The sequence below is a fragment of the Temnothorax americanus genome, unplaced genomic scaffold (genome assembly GCF_048541705.1).
Source record: "Temnothorax americanus isolate GAGA-0224 unplaced genomic scaffold, ASM4854170v1 Scaffold5, whole genome shotgun sequence".
NCBI lineage: Eukaryota > Metazoa > Arthropoda > Insecta > Hymenoptera > Formicidae > Temnothorax > Temnothorax americanus.
This window is the reverse complement of record NW_027509657.1, coordinates 8105855-8124262: the sequence shown is the minus strand read 5'-3', so window position 1 is coordinate 8124262 and position 18408 is coordinate 8105855. Positions and strand designations below refer to the sequence as shown.

At 34.8% G+C, this 18408-nt stretch overlaps 5 protein-coding genes and 3 non-coding genes across 13 annotated transcripts in view; 5 read left to right on the top strand and 3 right to left on the bottom strand.

Annotated features, from left to right (window-relative positions):
* Positions 1-175: 175 nt before the first annotated feature.
* Positions 176-2378, bottom strand: LOC143904197 (glutathione S-transferase theta-3). Of its 4 annotated transcripts, none has more exons than XM_077418636.1 (6): positions 2318-2378; positions 2111-2184; positions 1092-1308; positions 858-1008; positions 603-783; positions 176-520 (listed from the first exon to the last, which is right to left on the bottom strand). In XM_077418636.1, the coding sequence occupies exons 3-6, from the start codon at positions 1289-1291 to the stop codon at positions 363-365; spliced, it is 690 nt and encodes a 229-aa protein (XP_077274762.1). In that variant the 5' UTR covers positions 1292-1308; positions 2111-2184; positions 2318-2378; the 3' UTR covers positions 176-362. The 4 variants fall into 4 exon arrangements, with proteins under 4 accessions (XP_077274762.1, XP_077274763.1, XP_077274764.1 ...); XM_077418637.1 differs by having other exon boundaries at positions 2299-2365; XM_077418638.1 differs by having other exon boundaries at positions 1092-1328; positions 2318-2337.
* On the top strand, positions 2285-6163 carry Rogdi (rogdi atypical leucine zipper). The gene is made up of 6 exons (XM_077418634.1): positions 2285-2951; positions 3183-3254; positions 3394-3528; positions 3652-3930; positions 4024-4233; positions 4308-6163. The coding sequence occupies exons 1-6, from the start codon at positions 2916-2918 to the stop codon at positions 4374-4376; spliced, it is 801 nt and encodes a 266-aa protein (XP_077274760.1). The 5' UTR covers positions 2285-2915; the 3' UTR covers positions 4377-6163.
* A 3081-nt stretch (positions 6164-9244) lies between these two features.
* The window catches only part of Mub (poly(rC)-binding protein mub), a 147701-nt gene continuing 138537 nt past the window's right edge, over positions 9245-18408 (top strand). Inside the window, exons 1-3 of the mRNA XM_077418602.1 lie at positions 9245-9264; positions 9542-9656; positions 9943-9996. The gene's annotated coding sequence lies outside the window, so the exon portion shown is untranslated. The remainder of the gene's footprint in view (positions 9265-9541; positions 9657-9942; positions 9997-18408) is intronic.
* On the top strand, positions 11217-11288 carry Trnap-cgg (transfer RNA proline (anticodon CGG)). The gene has a single exon. It is a non-coding gene; the product is annotated as a tRNA-Pro (tRNA).
* Positions 11316-13258, top strand: Srp19 (signal recognition particle 19). Its single transcript, XM_077418649.1, has 2 exons — positions 11316-11780; positions 12210-13258. Exons 1-2 carry the CDS (start codon positions 11734-11736, stop codon positions 12601-12603), a joined length of 441 nt encoding a protein of 146 aa, XP_077274775.1. The 5' UTR covers positions 11316-11733; the 3' UTR covers positions 12604-13258.
* On the bottom strand, positions 13176-16200 carry LOC143904186 (uncharacterized). 3 transcript variants are annotated; one of them, XM_077418620.1, is made up of 6 exons: positions 16155-16200; positions 15350-15481; positions 15103-15237; positions 14291-14754; positions 14012-14110; positions 13176-13670 (listed from the first exon to the last, which is right to left on the bottom strand). In XM_077418620.1, exons 1-6 carry the CDS (start codon positions 16183-16185, stop codon positions 13302-13304), a joined length of 1230 nt encoding a protein of 409 aa, XP_077274746.1. In that variant the 5' UTR covers positions 16186-16200; the 3' UTR covers positions 13176-13301. The 3 variants fall into 3 exon arrangements, with proteins under 3 accessions (XP_077274746.1, XP_077274745.1, XP_077274747.1); XM_077418619.1 differs by lacking the exon at positions 16155-16200 and adding an exon at positions 15909-16059; XM_077418621.1 differs by lacking the exon at positions 16155-16200 and adding an exon at positions 15909-16059 and having other exon boundaries at positions 14291-14529.
* On the bottom strand, positions 16670-16741 carry Trnah-gug (transfer RNA histidin (anticodon GUG)). The gene has a single exon. It is a non-coding gene; the product is annotated as a tRNA-His (tRNA).
* LOC143904258 (U6 spliceosomal RNA) lies at positions 17445-17544 on the top strand. Its single transcript, XR_013258885.1, has one exon. It is a non-coding gene; the product is annotated as a U6 spliceosomal RNA (small nuclear RNA).

The window sequence follows — 18408 nt, the reverse complement described above, 5'->3', positions numbered from 1 at the left end:
CTGTAAGAAATAACGCTTATTATATATTTGTTCCGATGCTTCTTAATTGTTACATAATCATAATCAATCTTTTTATACTTTTATAACAATTTGTAAAGAAATTGCAGCACCGCAGTTTTATTGAAATGGATAAATGGCAAATAAATGGATTGAAATTAAATAAACGAAATAAATATTAGTTTAGTTTCACAATACGTGTAACACACGTATACAAATGTGCTTATTTATTCAAAGAATGCCAAAAATACCAAAGTAAAAACCATCAAAGATATTATCATCGATTAGAATAGATTACATATACGATATATCTATGTATATGCGTATCTATGGACGTCATATGTAGAGTGCTATTTGTATTACAATTAAAGCTTAAAACTAAAGGGTTTCCGTGGATCTTGCGCAGCTATTTGATTTAATAATTTATGAGCATCTTGATAGTGAGGGCTCGTTTCGGCGGCAACTTTTTCCATCCAGGCGGTCAGGCGTGGTCTCCCCTTTTTCGGATCGTAACCGGCCAATCCTACAAGACAAAAAAATCCTCATTGCTCAAATCACAAACACGGTGTAGCGTAATATCCTAAATCGAAATATTCATGGCTTACGTGGTTGTTCCAATTCGCAAGCGCAGAATATATCAGCCACGCTAATCGTGTTTCCCGTCAAGAATGGTTTGTCTTTCAGCCATACGTTCTCAATAACGTCGATGCAATCGTTCATACGACCTTCCAATTCGGCCACCTTTTCCGGCTTTGCCGGCTTACCCCGCATGAGCGGATTGAGAAACTACATTTGAAAAGATACGTTTAAATATTTTGCGCGTAGAATATATTTCAGATACACGGAGAAATGGCATTCACCTTCGCTAAAAAATATGCCGCGCAATGAAGTCTCGTGTTGAGATGTTGCCACTCGAGATATTCGTCAACCGTAGCTTGTTTTCTCGAATCGGACGGATACCAGGGTTCGTCCACTTTAAACTCTCGGCACACGTATCGCGTAATCCCTACGCTAAACCAATCAAAGAGGATTATAATGATTAAATGATTAAATAAAAGTGTCACATTTATATCATTCTGCGGAGAGAGCGATACCTTTCACCAAGTTTGAACCCGTCGTGCTCTATAACAGGGACTTTCTTGAACGGATTAATTTGCTCAAATTCCGGAGTGTATTGCTCGAGATTCTTCAGATTTACGATCTTCTTTTCGAACGGTACGTTACATACTTTGAAAAATATATATAGTGCTCTCGAGGGTTGTGAGAGCAGATCGTAATACAACTTCAAAGTCATGATTGAGAAAGAAAATTCTAGAAAGAAACAAAAAAATCTAAAAGGAATAAAGGAAACGTGAATACAATGCGCCTCAAGCGTTATTTTCGTATATTCACTTTAGTTTTGATATACAAAATGTGCAATGTGCTTCGTAATTCATAGTATTTAAGGGATATTACGCCAAATTTCGTGCCGTAATCATTTTGAAATAAGATATGACCCATCTCGAATAAATTCTAAATTCGTCTTGCAACATATGGGGCTCCGCATTGTTACCACAAATTCCCTTTGAAACTGATAACAAACGTGAATTTTAGGCGATATGCGCCATCACAAGATAACCAAGTTTTTTAATATAAGGAGCAACCGATTATCGGGTGTTGCGTCCCTTTGAAGATTCGCGCTCATCAGTGTCAGCCGTATATATTAAAAGACCGAAAAAATCAATAAGCGAAAAATCGATTTATCTGTCGATAAACCGCCGCGGCTTTTGATAAACAACAGCGGGATTCGTGCGAGCTGTTGGTTACTTAAAATATTAAATGTCTATTTCTACCAATGTAGATTAATTTTATTCTAACTTTAAAAATTTTTTTTCTAGTTCCAAGAATTAGAGAAAGATAAAAAGTTAGATCCAAATGAAAGTTAATCTGCATTAATAAAAATAACATAATAATAAACACAAGTCGTTCGTATTAATTTCCAAACGATGTTATTCGAGTCGATCATCGGTTTGCACGAGTGGGATCTCGGACGATATTAGAACGACCTTTGACCTCTATTAAAGAAAAACATAACGCGGTGCTCCTTGTAAATTTAGCGACCACGTATACCTACTTAAGATAAGATCGATGCGGATGCAACAGGTCTCGGCGAAGGTAATCTTGCGACACGGAGGCGGAAGGATGATCCTGCAATAAACAACAGAGAAAATTACGGATAATCTCGCCTTCCGAATTGTTTTCGAAAACGTATCACTATCAATACATTATCGATGCCTCTATTGTCGTCTCTACTCTCGTTACCAAATATAAGTCTTGTTACCCGACGCGAATTGACAAGGTCCACCGCAGGCGACGAGTCAGTAGTTTGACGATTCCACTCGCCGCTTAATTCACGTATGTATGCGGTGTGCGGTGTATGCGTTCGGCGACGGCGACGGCGTTCGAACACTTCGAACCGGGAATGACGAATGACGGGGCGGAATGATCCGTTCTCTTGAATATGTTCGCTCTCGCGCGTGAGAGGGGATCGATGATATATTTCACGATCACTTATCACAATCAATCGCAATCAATACCGAGATACTTATAGATATTAGTGATGCTATCGATGCCACCGAACGCTCCACAGCTACATTGCCTGGGCTCGTTGACGAGGAACGGGTACACTCGCCAAAATCTTGTATATATACATTCCACTGATTCCACTGTATATATATATATAATACATAGGTACGCATATTTTGCGTGTACGCGCGCGCACACACGCACACACACCGAAGCCCATCAATCATATGTATGAAGTTGGGCGCTTCAAGTGCAACGACAGGTGGAGACACCAGGCCGCGTGAATGTGAAACTCCAGTACCAGTACTCACAACTCACAACAGTTATTGCTGCCAGTCAACTCCGGTTGAAAAATGGCGGACTGCGAGAAGGAGGAGGCACACAATCTCGTAAGCTATTTACATTTACTTAGCGTTTATCTAATCGTCTTAAGAGGCTCGATCCCTAGTCATCGGATAGCGAGGTCCCTGCGTTGCGTTAAATTACTTCGTGCCCGCTCGTTTCGTCTGCTCGCTAGTGGGCGTTTGAGGTTATGCCGTTTGACATTTCCCCGACGGATACCGCGAACACTCTCGTCTCCGATATCGGAATCGATAACGCTCCGTTGAATTCGCTTTCAGCAAATGGAGTTCGAGTGGGTGCTCCACGAAGAAGTGCACTCCTCGTTGTCGCAGCTCCGAAACATTTTGATGGTACGTATAATGCGGATTAATTCTGCATTAAATATTCACGTATATAAGTGCCCAGCACCAGCACTCAGTTCCGTCCACTTGTGAACCGTTCGCGTCGTCGAAAGCCCACGCGTTATTAATCTTGCGAGTTTATTTTAAGGAGTGTGCTCAACGCTTTCCATTGGCTCTCTTCGGTAACGATCGGCACGATAAAACTGACAGATTTGTCTTTGCGGCCCCGCACGATCAAGTAAAGTGCGTCGCTGTGCTGACGGGCGACGGTATTACAAATGCGGTAAAGTGTGTCTCTTTAGCGCATCTCTCTCAAGATTGCGCACGGGAGATCGATCGTAGTAAAATTATAGTCGCTTGCCGCTTGCCGCTTGCCGCCCCGTTGAGATATTTTCCATGCTTGTAGGAAGTGAATTTCAAGGTGCAGCGACAACAGAATGTTAATATGAGGACGAGTATTCAAAGTGAACATCCGTGGAAGTTGCAACAAATTCAAGATGCGGCTAACCACTTGCAGCAAGGCATCGCCCATATAGACAACGTAGACAGACATTATCTTTTTAAAACGTCGGATGAAGTTATGCATGTGCTAGGTAATATCCTGGGCTGCCTTCAGAGGAGCAGAACTAGCTTGATCGTCCCTAGGAAGAAGACGATTGACGATCTCATCAAGAGTCGGAATATGGTACGCGGTATCTTGTTCCATTGTAAATCTAGTTCTAGCGTTACTATCGCTGACGCGCGTGACAACGCGTAAAACCTTTTTTTTTGTTCGCAGAAATCTCTCAATCCGAACCTTCCAGAGAACTTGGCCATTAGCTTTTACATTCAAAGCTACAAACTGGTTTTAGCTGTTTACCAGTTAGAAAATGCTCATGGCAGCGTCAAGTACGAAACTCAACAAGCGGAATGCAGCGTGCCATGGCTGAATGATGCTCTCGTATTGCTTACTATTGCCCTACAACTTTGTCAACGACTGAAAGACAAGGTTTATATTACGGTTGTTTAATTTAAAATTTTTGGTTTGACTTATCAAACTCTCTAACGCGTTGAACTTTTCAGATATGTGTCTTTTCTCAATATAAAGATTTTACGGTAGGTTCTCGAGTTCCTTCCGCGATGGGCTGGTAACCTAACACCAAAATTCGTTTTTTCGAATAAAACTCAGCGTACGACGGTACGTGCAAGTGAGAGAGAGAGAGAGAGAGAGAGAGGGAGATAGAGAGAGATAGAGAGATTTGGCCTCGACTGGTAACATTTGTTCTGGCCTTTGTTTTTACATATGTTAATTGTTGTCCTTTTATCGTATTTCACATTGCACTAGAGTTTTAAACGTTTTTAAACGTGATTGTAGTGTGCGCCTAGTGTATAGTAATGTATGGTGCGTTGTAAGCTACTGAGAGATACCCGATCAAAGATTCACGTGGAGAGGTGAGTCATCGATGGATAATAACAAATTGCTATATTATTATAGGCCAGAAATGGAAGATTTTGAGAACATTTTGCCAATTACTGGTGTGCCTATCGCCATGTTGTACCGTGTTCTTCCCATTTCTGTGGTAGTTTTCCATGATCGTGTAAATCTAACTTTGGCATATACCTAACGTCTAAAAATTTGTCATTTTATCTACGAATTGATAGAATGATATTTAATACGTCTACTGTGATTCTAGAAATCTACGCTGTAATCCTCTCCTTACTGGATTAGAACGTATACTCATTCGTATATTAATCAGTTCTTTATTTTCTTCATTATATTCTTTATTATAGATTTTTGCGTACATATATATATTTACCCAACGCAATTGTCTGCATAATTATCATAAAAGCATAATTTTCAACTTAATTTTGTGGAACTATCAAGTTATTTGGGAAATAAGCTTTTACATATATTTTAACTCTGTCGCGATGCTTGGTGAAATTTAGGATCAGTTTTTTGTCAATGTCGGTAATTTATTCATACCATAAGTCAGCATATCATTAGAGCGCGAACGTTAAAATATAATTAAAATCTTAAGTTAGAAAAGAAAGGAACGACTCTCTTACTTGCCAATATTTACTTTCTAATCTTTCTAAATTTTTCAAAACATTCGGAATATAAACTTTAGATGCAATAACTCGGTATCTCTTTGCTAATAAGAAGGCGCACTAACTTAACGATGATTACTGTGTGTATAGTTATTGAAAATGTCATTTTATTTATCAAGTGTGTATTATTTAAAGATAATAAGTAAATAAATACCATGTGCCTCACGAGATTCCGAATTTGGATAAAAAACCAATACTTTGCAAGATGATACAATTTTTGTAATCGATATTTTGATTACTAAAATTGTTACAGCGAGGAAATAAATAGTGTGTATATGCACGCGCGCGCACACACACACACGTATTTGAAAAAGAAAATATTGCCACAAAGAGAATGTTGCTCTAGGTTATTAACAGTAGGGAAAGGATTAAGATTTATAATTAAAAGAAGTGCTTAATAATAATAAGTAGTTAGTAATTCGTTTAGTAAATTAAAAATGTGTAGGCAAAAATAAATCTTCATATGCATTTTTTGGACGGTTTAGTGAAATTGTTTAAAATTAGGTTTCAAAGAGTTAAGGATATAACAATTATAATATCTTCGATAAAATTGACAAAATAGTTTTTGTGTGTTATCGGATGAAAGAAGAAAGTTAAATTTTCACTCGACACATCGAAAAGTGGAAAGAAAATCTTGCCCAAGTCATTATTGTATAGTATTTCCACAAGATTTATATATCTATATATATGTGTATACGTTTATATCTATTAAGAGATACAATGTTTATATATTATTTTAATAATTTATATGCTTATTTTAATCTGTATTGTAATCTAATTTGAGACGACGGAAAGTTGTAATATTTTAAATATTAAATTTATATACAAGATATTGTTTATTGTTACATATATTGTATGTTATAAATACGATCCATCCAAACACTGGTACATTTTAAATTTGTCTTGAAACTTTATTAGGTATATTGTACTTATGTAATTTACGTGTTTAATTTATTTACGAAAATTAAATAAATGTATGAATTAAACCATTATCCAACTTTTACATATGTCTATCACAATTCAATTCAATTTCGTATTAATCTTTACGTGAGTGACGAGGTATCCGGGTACTCGGGTAATTATAAGGTGTTGAACAACTCTTGGTCCCTCTGCCTTTCTTGTTGGATCAATCTGTTCAAAAATAGTGTTAAAATAATATTCATTATATTTAAAAGACATTTCTCACAAAGTTGCAGCTCTCTAATGCGACTAGAACATAAACAACTCTAATTTTTTATGTTGTCAACATATGCAAACGATACCTCACTCACATAAGGATTAAATTTATAGTGACCGTAGTCCCGTTTATCCGCTAAGTTTTAATATTTTATTAAATTAAAGATGAATTTTTTTTTAAACAGCCCATTTGAATTTCAGCTGTCTCTTGCTTGCGTTCGTAGATAGCGTACTAACGAAGTATTATTATCTCTGTAGCTCGGCAAAATATCGTCAATATACACGATGAGATGAATTATTCATATTATTCATATTATAATACATGGACAGACGGAAGGCAGCAATATTTTTTTTTATACGTTGTATTATACCTAACTTTGCGTATACATCTGTCATGTAGTAAACTTTAATAATACTAGAGAAAAACCTGAGATCAAATAATATGCATACCCGAAAGGTATAATGATTATTTATTAAAAATGTATTTTTACATATAATATATTTTGGCAATATTAAAGTAAAGCGAAAAAATGATTGAAGATGAGAAGAATGCATAAAATAAAATGCGAAAGTCAAAAGGGGCCACATATGTATGGCACGTATGTATGACTAGTGGCGTTGCGTTGCTCTTGGCGCGTGAAGTTAAACCGCGCGGAAGATGACGCCGCGCCGCGGCCGCGACGCGCGACGCACTCTCGCCATCTTGATTACATTCTCCTTCCGTTTCCAGAACGCGGCGGACACGGGACGGATGACGGATCACGGGGATCACGAGGATCGGCTCCGGACTGAGTGGCGTCGCGACTCACTTTAAATGGTAACGTATATTAACCTTGCGTTCATTATTTATATCTATCGTACGGTATAGATTCGACGTTCGGGAATTGTTCTTAAAAAATACGTATTTTGCGCGGTATATATGTACTTGTTCGGGCGAAGGCGCGTCGCGCGGGCAATATCGCGAAAGGGACGATCGTATTTTCGAATGTCGCCCGAATGTCGTGGATATCTGTCAAGAATATATTAATACGCCTATTCGCTAAACTGTAAAATAATCATAATAAAAAGTGGGTATACAATATTTCCTACTCGAAGCTCGGAGAATTCATTTAGCGTGAAGTTAAGAGCGGGACGCATTAGTGACAGTGACGCCGCACGCCGCCGCAGCGCTCTATGGCGCGAGAAGTTGCCCGCGCGATACGCGCGACGCGCGATAGACGAAGCGCCTCCGCCTCCGCACTCCGCGGACTTCGCCATGTTCATTACGTTCTTCGGTTCTTCTTCCAGAACGCGAAACGCGACGCGGCGGACCGGGCGGACACGGGACGAATCGGCTCCGGACTGAGTGGCGTCGCAGCTCGCTTTAACTGGTAAAAATATCAAAAATTGGACTTCCATTCGTTACATACCGCAGTATCTGTCGCGTAGTAGTACACATTTCGCGCTCCGGTATTGATAATTCATGAAAATACGTATTTCGCGGTACGTATAATACCTATACTTGTTCGGCCGCGACGCGACGGTGTGTCGCCGCGCGCGGGCAGTCGCGAAAGTGACGATCATATTTTCGAATGTCGCGAATATCGCGGATATCTGCGAATATTCGCGGATAAGAATATTAGTACGTTTATTCGCTCGAATACGAAATAATAATTGTAGTAATAGGCGGGCATGTAGTATTTCAAGTATTTCCTACTCGGCCGGGACGCGTATGTAGTGATATATAGATACATTTCGTTGCATTTTTATTTATGAAATATCGTTGATATAATTTTTTCTCTTATTTCTCCGCTGTCGCATTATTATCAAATATCGTTAGAAAGTATGACAAAGCCGCGATTATTATTGTATTCTATAAGCTTGTAATCGCGTTTAATTATTGTAATCAATATTTTGTTTGTTTTAGGAAACAGATGAAGTGCCACGAAGAATAGAACGGAGAAAGAAGAGAAGGCAAGGGAGAAGCCGAGGAGACGGTCAGGTGTGACAGATAAGGTGAGCATTTCATAATTTCTATTTATTATTTAATAAGAATTATTCGCCAGTGATGAAATAATAATTTGGTATAGTTAAACGGCCTGACTGGCAAGTTTTATTAGTATATCACAACGACGTTTCGACCACTAATTCTATTTATTTATTCTATTTCTATTATTTTCTATTTATTCTATTCTATTATTTCTATTATTTATTCTATTTATTAATTAATACTGATGAAAATAATTGTTTATTTGCGCAGTGTGTATTGTATATGTGTGTGTGTGTGTGTTTTCAAATTACTGTGAAATGTAATGTGTATTGAATGTTTAATACATTTTGTAATAAATAAAATATTTTAATTGCTTTTCCGTAATTTGATTGTATATCTCGTACGGTCGTATTCCACTTATTTATTCCACTTATTCCTACTATATTTAAAATATTGTAGCTTATATATATATTTTATAAAATTTTTTAAATATTTAATAAATTATTTATGACTTAATTAATATTAATAAGTATATATAAAATATTACTTGTTAATATATATCAAATATTTCTAAATAATTAAAATTTATAACAGTTCAAATTATATCAGAATATTTATAGGATATCATATAGGATATATTTTTATTTGAATATTTTTTTATGTTACAGATCAATCTTGTATATAATTCCTCCGTTGTGTGAGGCAAGAAAAAGGGTTCGGATAAAAAAACCCAAGAAGAGGAGGAAGCCTGTTGAGTGGTGTCAGACTCCGACGAAACATTTTACGGTAAATATTATTTTTTATTTTGTGTAAAAGTAATTTAAGTTTTTGCTAATTTGTTAAAATATATGCGTTATACTTGAGTCGTTTTATTTTTTATCATGATTTTGAAATAATAATTACAAAGAAAGAAAGTAACTTGAAATGTTATAAGATTTTATTTTTGTAAAGATCTTTTTTGGAAAATGTGTAATTATTTAAGTAAATGTCTGATTGAATGATGAATAAGAAGTTTGACGCTTAAAAATTATTTAATATCAAATCATTTATTTATATGCTTCAGAATATAATGACGCGGAAAGTGTCACGTCGAGGGAGCCGACGACGCGAGAATGCAGCCTGAGAGGAGGAGGAGGCCTGGGAGATGAGGCATCAGGCGCCAGCGGAACAACTTTGGGGTAATTATTGTTTTTTATTTTGTGTAAGAGTAAATTTTTTGTTTATTCTTGAGTTTTTTGTTTCACCATAATTTAAAAATAATAGTTAGAAGAAAAGGATGATGAGTAATTAAATATTTTATAAAATTTGATTCTTGTAAAGATTATTTTCGGAAAATGTATAATTATTTGAATAAATATCTAGTTGAATAATGAATAAAAAGTTTGACGCCATAAGAATTTTGTTTTAAAACATTGGGTTTTTTGAATACCATTTTAACATGACTTTTGTATTTGTATGTTACAGAATCAACGTAGCTACGCGTGGCAGATATAATTCCGTTGTTGCGCATCAGGGTCGGTGAGTGTGACGAATAAACATATATATTAAGGTAATTGATTACTGGATTTTACCAGTTAAAGTAATGATAATATGACGTGAGATCCAATTGTATATATATTTATACATATATATTGTTATAAAATAGAAGATTTTTTTTCTAGTTAATTATCTAGGTAATTATTTTAGAATCGATTAGTTTTACATTACTTAAAAATAATTTCCAATTAATATATTGTACAAAAAAATAATGTTAAAAATTTACAAAATACAAAAAGATATTTTTATCATTTCTAATTGTATAAAAAATTTATTATGCGTTTCGGATCTTACGTCATTTATCTGAATTTAAATTCCCAATAAAACTCCTAAACGGTGTGATTTTCGTCAATAGAAGGAAACTTTCATATAATTCATTATAATATTATGTACGTGAAAGAAACTTAGGTAGGAATGAGGAATAAGTAAACATACGGGTAGGTAGGAATAAAGCGGGAGGGTGTGATTTAATAATGAGCAAAAATTAATTTTCTTTGCAATTTTAAAACATTTAAATTTGTTTGTGTAAAGATATATTAATATAATGCTAAGAATTATGTACGTACAAAACGATATATCCTGTCGCAAAAATTGTTAATGATATTAAATTGTTATGTATAATATAATTGAATTGTATAATTTAATTTGTGTAAACTGGATTACACAAAATTGATAGATTTTATTCGACTATTGACTCACTGTACAACTTTTGCGCAACACTATTTACAGCAAACATATTTTTTCCAAGATATTGCAAAATATGTCGGTATTGGACATATTTTTTTCATGATTGGTCCATTATTACATAATAAACGGAATTTTAGTTAATTGTAAAATTGAACAACACATATATTTATATGCGATATAAGGATATTGCATATATAAGTATATTGTTTCTCAACATGAAAATTATGGGCGTAGCCCCAAATTATAATTATGGAATCGCACCAAGTACCTATATAAGGAGATTTTATCGGCATTGCCAAAACAGGTGTATATGCTAAATAGTTCAAATGTTGAAAATGGATGCGAATGGCGTATCAAAGCAGCCCAGCAAAACGGTAAGTGGTACGTATGTACATACATATACAAGCAAAACGGCCGCTCATCAGATTTCTCTCCGATGGTAATACATTGTATATACATCAGATGTATAAAGCGCGCAACGACTTCAGGTCAATCTTTGGCACAAGCTGTCATATGGCTCGTTGGTCTAGGGGTATGATTCTCGCTTCGGGTGCGAGAGGTCCCGGGTTCAAATCCCGGACGAGCCCGTGGTTTCATACTTTTTTTTTTCGTCGTCAATACTTAATTAATCTTATTTTTTTTCTTATATCTTTATTTAAACGCAAATATATATAATTATTGAAACGCACGTATTGCACAAAATTCGTGTATAAATAAGAATATTTCACATTTATTTAGCTGCACTTTAATGAAGAGTGCATAAATTAATTCCCTACAGTTTATATTTCTCGGTTTTTTCATAACTTTTAGTTTTGTGTCATCGAATGATTCTGATATAGTGTATTAATAAATGCTACATTTTGTTTAAATTTCAACAGAGAAATTACAAATCCACGTTACGTTTGTATTTTGAGCCATATATATTTAGTGAACATAAATCCGGAAATTCGAAAAGAGCGTGCAACATATGGTAACGTGTAAACGTGCCAAACGTGCTACTCTTAATTGCCAGCAATAGCAACATTGAGCGACATGTCGCTTGCGTGGAATCCTTCGAAGAACCACAGCGAGCGTGAGAGGTAAAGTGATAACAATAAATTAGAAAAATACCTTCAAATTAAGGTATTTAAATATTAAGTTACCCTATGTTTCTTTAGCTCGTAAAAGTACATTACGCTTTAGTGCGTTACCTAACCTATAAAATTGATTTGAACGAATTTATGGGTTTGTTTTCTATTGCTGAACTGGCTGTGTACTAGTTCAGCAATAGAAAACAGACCTTATGTCTAATGTTAAAATTGAATTTACAGATGAAACAGGTTAAAAAAGCTACAATAGACCCTTTCATTGTCAGAGGTTTTGTTTTGAAAAGTACCTCTGAAAAAAATGAGCACTTTATTTTCAAAGAAAATATTTGATATATTTTATTTATTTAAACCTTTACCGTTGTGTGTGTGTGTGTTGTAAATTTACAGTCTGCCATTGTTTCTCATGCCGTTTTTTTACAGGTGGGTATGCATCTATCCAATATACTTGAACAGCAAGAGAAGCTTGGCGGGCGGGCGAAAGTTGGCTAAAGATAAGTGTGTGGAGAATCCAACGCATCAGGAAATACGGGATGTTTTACTGGCGGCAGGTCTCAACGTCGGCGTCGAGAACAAGCTACATCCGAAAGAGCGTAGCAAGGAGCCTCTGTTCCGCGGTCGTATTCGCGTGCAGCTGAAAAACGACGACGGTACGCCGGTACGGTCGGAGTTTCCCACCAGAGATTCTCTGCTGGAGTACGTCGGCACCACGATTACGAAGCTGAAGACTCGCCAGGGTAAGCAGAGCTCTGGCGAGCAGGCGTCACAGCCGTCTACGTCGACTTCGAAGAAAGGAAAAGGCAAGGGAAGGAGGTAAAGAGGAAGATGGAACTGTTGAGAGTGGATTTTTATTTATAAATGTATGTTTTACATTTTATATAAAACATTTGTGTATATATATATATATATATATATATATATATATATGCTCATATTTAGATTCTATGCTGTTTCACACAATATATAAGACAGAGAATTAAAGTAATATTGTAAATAAAGTGTGGATTTCCGAAATGGGTCGTCATTTATCTGGTAAACTTTATCATAAATTCTTCTTTACTCATATAACTCTCGATTCTCCAATCAAATTCTTATAAAATTGAGAGATATGCGATGAAAGTCGGGATTGAACTCAGAGCCATGCGTCATGTTCGGAGTAATTGAAGTAATTACTAGTTTTTATATCTTTGGCTCAAAATTTGAATAAAGAAAATCTTTCATTGGGTTCTCTATTATTAGATTTTCAAATTTGAATTAAAACTCAAAATAATAGAGGACGATAAAAGCATTACATGTATACATATTTTAGTAGGTTCGGAATAGATTGATTGAAATAGGTCGATAAATAAATTAATGTTCAAAATTTTTAGGAATGTATAATTAATGCTGTTTATTAAGAAAAAAATTTAATAATCATAATTTGCTTGTTGTACAAATATGATGTGCTAATAAAAACAAAAAATACAAGTTTATATTTTGAATAGATTAGGTATATATATATATTATATATTTAATTTATCTTATATGATTTTTATCGGTTCCATTTTTCTTCTCTTCTTTAGAAATGTTTCTAGTTGCATCGTCAGATTTTTCCGTTTCATCATTAGAATATACAGCTTTGTCAGTAGTTAAAACACTTCTCTGTTCAGTATTTGCATAATTCCCGCAAGAAGACTGTGGATTAGACGCAGAAGTCAGCGGGTCCGGTGGTGTGTATTGCGATACAGGTTGAAAAACATAGCCAGATATAGGATGGAGCATGTTCATCAAAGGACTATAATAAGAAGTGTGTGGAAGATGATAAAGCGTTGGTTGTTCTGCGTGTGTGATGTATGGATACTGTGATGGAGCATTAAATCCGACATTTTGCTCAGCAAGTTTATTCTGGAAAAGATAAATTGTGATTTATAATTGTTCTCTTGCTAAAGGTGAATTAAATGTTCAGTCGGTCATTTATAATTGCATTCAATAACTTCAGCAATCAAACAATCATTTGTATCAATGTCACAACATGCGTGCGCGCGCGCGCGCGCGTGTGTGTGTGTTAACAAACAAAATGTTGCAATTTCTTCTTGGTTTTAATGACACCATTCTTTATTATAATACTTCATTATTTACTAAGGAAAAGTTAAAAATTTATGCAAGAATCTACCATTAAATCCATCTACCATTGAATGACATTTACGAGTTATGAAACACTGTACTTATATTATTGCGAAACTTACTGCATTATTTCTGGCGGTAGGAAGGTTGGAAGTAGAATCATCATTATTTTCACATATTGGTTGACCAACAATGCCTGTATCTGATGTATCCGATGGCAACTAATAGGAAAGGATTTAATTGCTGCGTTAATGTTTTTTTTAATTTTAATTTGCTATTATATATATCTATCTATTTATTAGGAACGGACGATTAATTTCTTAGACTTCTACAATTTTATCTAAAAAATGAGATGCACAGATGGCTGCAAATTATTCTGTTATATCACGTTAGTTACTTACATTAGTGCTTCTGACGATCCCGCGATGGTGATGATACAAACGAGGATGTAATACATGGTGCAAAACGTGTGCGGGAAGTGTAACCGCTCTGACCAAAGCGTGGTGGATAGGCAATGGTGACTGAACAAACGGATCGTACAATCCGGTTGTTGGATAGGTGATAGCTGGATTCGTCGCCCTTAAGATCGGAGGATACATCTCTGCGCCATGCATGATCGAACTCACGTACGGAGCGGATTCTGATACCATATACAACGGAGAGTCGCATGTATTCGAAGAAACGGGACTGGTTAACGATACGCCGTGAAATCCGTCTTCGGGGTTACTTTTGTCAACTACGCCCGAAAACGAATTTGTCGCAGAATCGGCGCTATCGTAAGCCGCATTGAACGCTCTGACAAAATGGGAGTGACCAGCCGCTGGTCCTCCATTGATAAAATACTGTGCCACTTTCTCGGCATCTCCTACAAGCAGGTAATTCGACAGCTTTTATTCGAGATACCCTGTCTTTAGAAGTTTAAAAAAATGTCTTGGCGGCATTTCTTAGGCATTTATTAAACGCTCTTTTAGATGAGCAAAGTTGAACGTCTATCTCGTCAATAGTTGATTGTAAAACTACTTTTAGACTTTAGGAAAAGTTTTCAAACATCGTTCCACGACGATGGAATTTTTGAAACTGAAATACGAAGTGAGGCATATGCGGCACTTTTTCTGAAGGCATGCCTTTCCAAAGAGACTTTTGAAACATTTTAGTTGAAAGTTCAGGTGCTTTGTACAACTATAATTGTACAACTTGTACAATTTTATCTTACCTGGTCTGAGACGACGCCTGTATTTTAAAATAGAACGCACATTTCGCTCCTCATCTGTCAGATCCTCGGAAAGCATATTCAGTTCGATGGCTTGAATTTCTTTTTGTATGCGATGTAGGCATTTCGAACCTGAAACTGTACGGTATTGTTAAAACTTGAAATATGGGAGATTATTTTCTTTCTTTTTTTTTTGGCAATTGTCTTAGCATTTTACATGGAAGATATATTTGTAAATGTATGATAATACCTTCGTCACTGCCTTCATCGAAATTGCATTCACAGTGGCCGTTCGCAAATACCGCGGTCGCGTTACATTGTACACATAGCAAATTGCAAGTTGCGGCGTCGTTTGCGTTCAATAAAATGCCATGAATTGTCACTGCAAGCACACGTTACGTTCATTACGACATTGTATAAATTAAATTAGTAATATATAAATTACCATCAGTAATAACAGATACGTGTTTACAAATCTTTTAGAGCGTGTAACATTAAGAGAGAACAATTTAAAAACTGGTCATTTTAAACACTTGAAATTACTTCGAAGAATATTTTTCTTTTATTATTCAAGGGTTTTAATATATATATATATATATATATATATATATATATATATATAAGAAATTCTTCGAATTGTACAGATAATTAAATGAAAATTTCACGTTTATCTAATTAAATAAACTGATTTTCATAAAACAATTTATATACAAAAAAATACAAAAGAAATGAATTCTCGATATAGTTCTGACAAAATTGCTATTAAGATGTTATGAAGTAATATTAATTGAAAAGATTTTTATACGAACTAGCGCAGCACAAAATATGAATTAATAGGAAAAATTGATGTCGGCTAATCATGTCGGCCGATGATTAACGAAAGTCCGATTAAAAATTTCAAGTCTGATACGAATCGTGCTCGATCCCGCACTGCACTGCTATGGTGGCGAATTGTACTTTTATTTATAATAGTTTACAATTGCACAATTCACGAGTGTATGCCGATCATTCCTCACATTGTTTCCCTGACAATGCAATTTTGCATATTAATTTACCATGGATGCATCCAGTTGCATAACGCCACATCGGCGTATCAAATGTCACAATCTGTTAGTATTTTTGGCAAAGGTATTCGAAGAACGATTGCGACAATCATTGCATTTGATTTTGCTGTACGTCAGTTTTCTTTTCATCGCGGTTTTATTGAATACCTTTTAGCTTATTACAAGGAATGAATCTATATAATTATATACGCCGTATACGCGACAATTCATAGAATTATATGCAAATTGATAATCATATGAATCGGAAGATTTAAACATATTTTAATCAATAATAATCTATAATAATTACTTAATAAAAATATTTATAAAAATATTAAAAATAGGAAGAAAAATATTTTTAGTAGTGAGAATAATTTCACGCAATTTTGCACGGTTAATAAATTATTTAAAAAATAAATTAAGGGAAAAAAAATTTGCTGTGATAGTGCTGTCAAATAATTGTTTAGTTAATATTTAATGCGAGATAAAAGAAAAAAAACCTTCACCGTGACAATGCTTTCACGCATTGCCGTGACCAGGATTCGAACCTGGGTTACTACGGCCACAACGTAGGGTCCTAACCACTAGACGATCACGGCTACTGAAGGTCGTGTAGAGAAGTCGTGTTTTTAATGTTAAAGGTGGCGCGATAAGTATACTTATACTTGCAAACGCACACGTTACGTAATTGTAAAACGAATTACGTCCATATTTCTTCTTCGGATAATCGGGTGACGCAAGTAATAAGGTCAAACCGTTGAAACCGCACATGTAGCAGAATGTGTATCGGAAATTTTATTATTGAAATTTTATCGGACATGTTAGGAAATTATCGAAAATCATTATTCGCGTAAGTTCCTTTTTCTGGAAATTTTATAATTGTAATTACGAAGCGAAATAAGAGATCGCGCAATAATTTATTATTACGATAATCCGCGAATCGCGTCGATTAGTGTTTTATCGAAAGAATTTGTTTTACATCCCTACATTTTTAAATAAGATTGGCATTTTTCTCTATCTCTCATAGAGATCGTGTCACGAATGCATCCTGCTTTCTTTGTATGCGATTTTAAGAGACGATATCGTTCTAGAATTTGTGGTCCGAATGCGTTAGACGAACTCGCGGCTTTGATTTGTGCTACGTTTTATATATTTTATTACAACTTTATCAGTTTCTGGCTCTAGACTTACGCGATTTGTATTCTCAAAAATAAATTTTGGAATAGCAAAATCATAGGAATTCTTATAGAATTCTGACTGTCGAAATTTTAATTATTGCATTGATTTTTCAGAAGAATTCAAAATTGATTTTTTAATTATCCATCAAAATTGGAACGATACAGAGAAGATTAGCATGGCCTTTGCGCAAGGATGACACGCAAAATAATTGTCCATCGTCGGTAAACTCGCTAGTAATTTTATCGACCGTTGAAATCACCGCCATTTTATTATATATACATATATATATATATATTATTATAATTACCGATGTAAAAAAATTTTTTCAATTTTCGGTATTTAAAAAAAAACAGCAAAAATCGAAACTCTTAAAAACTGCGGTAACTTAAAAAATGTACACAGTATTAAAAATATGAACAAGTGTTAGAAGGTGACAAAACTTCGAGCATTGCAATTTAAAATGCTTTATTGCATAAATTATTTTTTATTATCTATATTAAAAGTAATATGATTAATATATGTATCAACATCATAAATATTTAAATACGATATGTACATCTGGAATATCTGGAATATATAATCGTCCATAATTGATGCAACTTTGTATTTGTGTCGCCGAATGTATCGCATTCAGACGTGTATTGATCTAGTTAAGCAGAAGAGATTTACAGAAGAGTTCTCAGTAATCTTTTACACATACTTTTACATAATTAATGTTTTGCGACAGCCGTAATAACTCGTAACTTTTATATTATGAATGAGTTTAAAGTTTAACCTACTATGAGAACTAAAATTTCCTATTCTGGATATTGAATTATTTTTTGTTTCAATTACTAAAACTTCTATTTTCTTTTATATATCCTATATTTTATTTTATTTTTTATAATTATCACGACTTTTTTATATATATATATATACACATATGTATTATATGATATAATGGATTCGATATACAAATCTAGTTATCAGTATATAAATTATATTATGTAAATTATATTACAGCTTTCTCTCTCTCTCTCTCTCTCTCTCTCAAACGGGATCAGAATTACATAGTGCATGAATAATTTGGATGCCGTGAGTTCTACTG

Excerpts from the sequence above, each read along its gene's own strand:
- LOC143904197 (XM_077418635.1), bottom strand. Across the intron at positions 1,009-1,091 it reads GGGTTCAAACTTGGTGAAAG|CGTAGGGATTACGCGATACG; the intron begins GTATCGCTCTCT and ends TGATTGGTTTAG. Across the intron at positions 521-602 it reads TTGCGAATTGGAACAACCAC|GATTGGCCGGTTACGATCCG; the intron begins GTAAGCCATGAA and ends TTTGTCTTGTAG.
- Rogdi (XM_077418634.1), top strand. The coding sequence starts at position 2,916 with ATGGCGGACTGCGAGAAGGAGGAGGCACACAATCTC. Across the intron at positions 3,255-3,393 it reads AGCTCCGAAACATTTTGATG|GAGTGTGCTCAACGCTTTCC; the intron begins GTACGTATAATG and ends GTTTATTTTAAG. Across the intron at positions 3,931-4,023 it reads TCATCAAGAGTCGGAATATG|AAATCTCTCAATCCGAACCT; the intron begins GTACGCGGTATC and ends TTTTGTTCGCAG.
- Srp19 (XM_077418649.1), top strand. The coding sequence starts at position 11,734 with ATGTCGCTTGCGTGGAATCCTTCGAAGAACCACAGCGAGCGTGAGAG. Across the intron at positions 11,781-12,209 it reads AACCACAGCGAGCGTGAGAG|GTGGGTATGCATCTATCCAA; the intron begins GTAAAGTGATAA and ends GTTTTTTTACAG.
- LOC143904186 (XM_077418619.1), bottom strand. The coding sequence starts at position 15,960 with ATGATTAGCCGACATCAATTTTTCCTATTAATTCATATTTTGTGCTGC. Across the intron at positions 15,482-15,908 it reads TCATATTTTGTGCTGCGCTA|TGACAATTCATGGCATTTTA; the intron begins GTTCGTATAAAA and ends GTGTGCTTGCAG. Across the intron at positions 14,755-15,102 it reads CAGGCGTCGTCTCAGACCAG|GAGATGCCGAGAAAGTGGCA; the intron begins GTAAGATAAAAT and ends ACCTGCTTGTAG.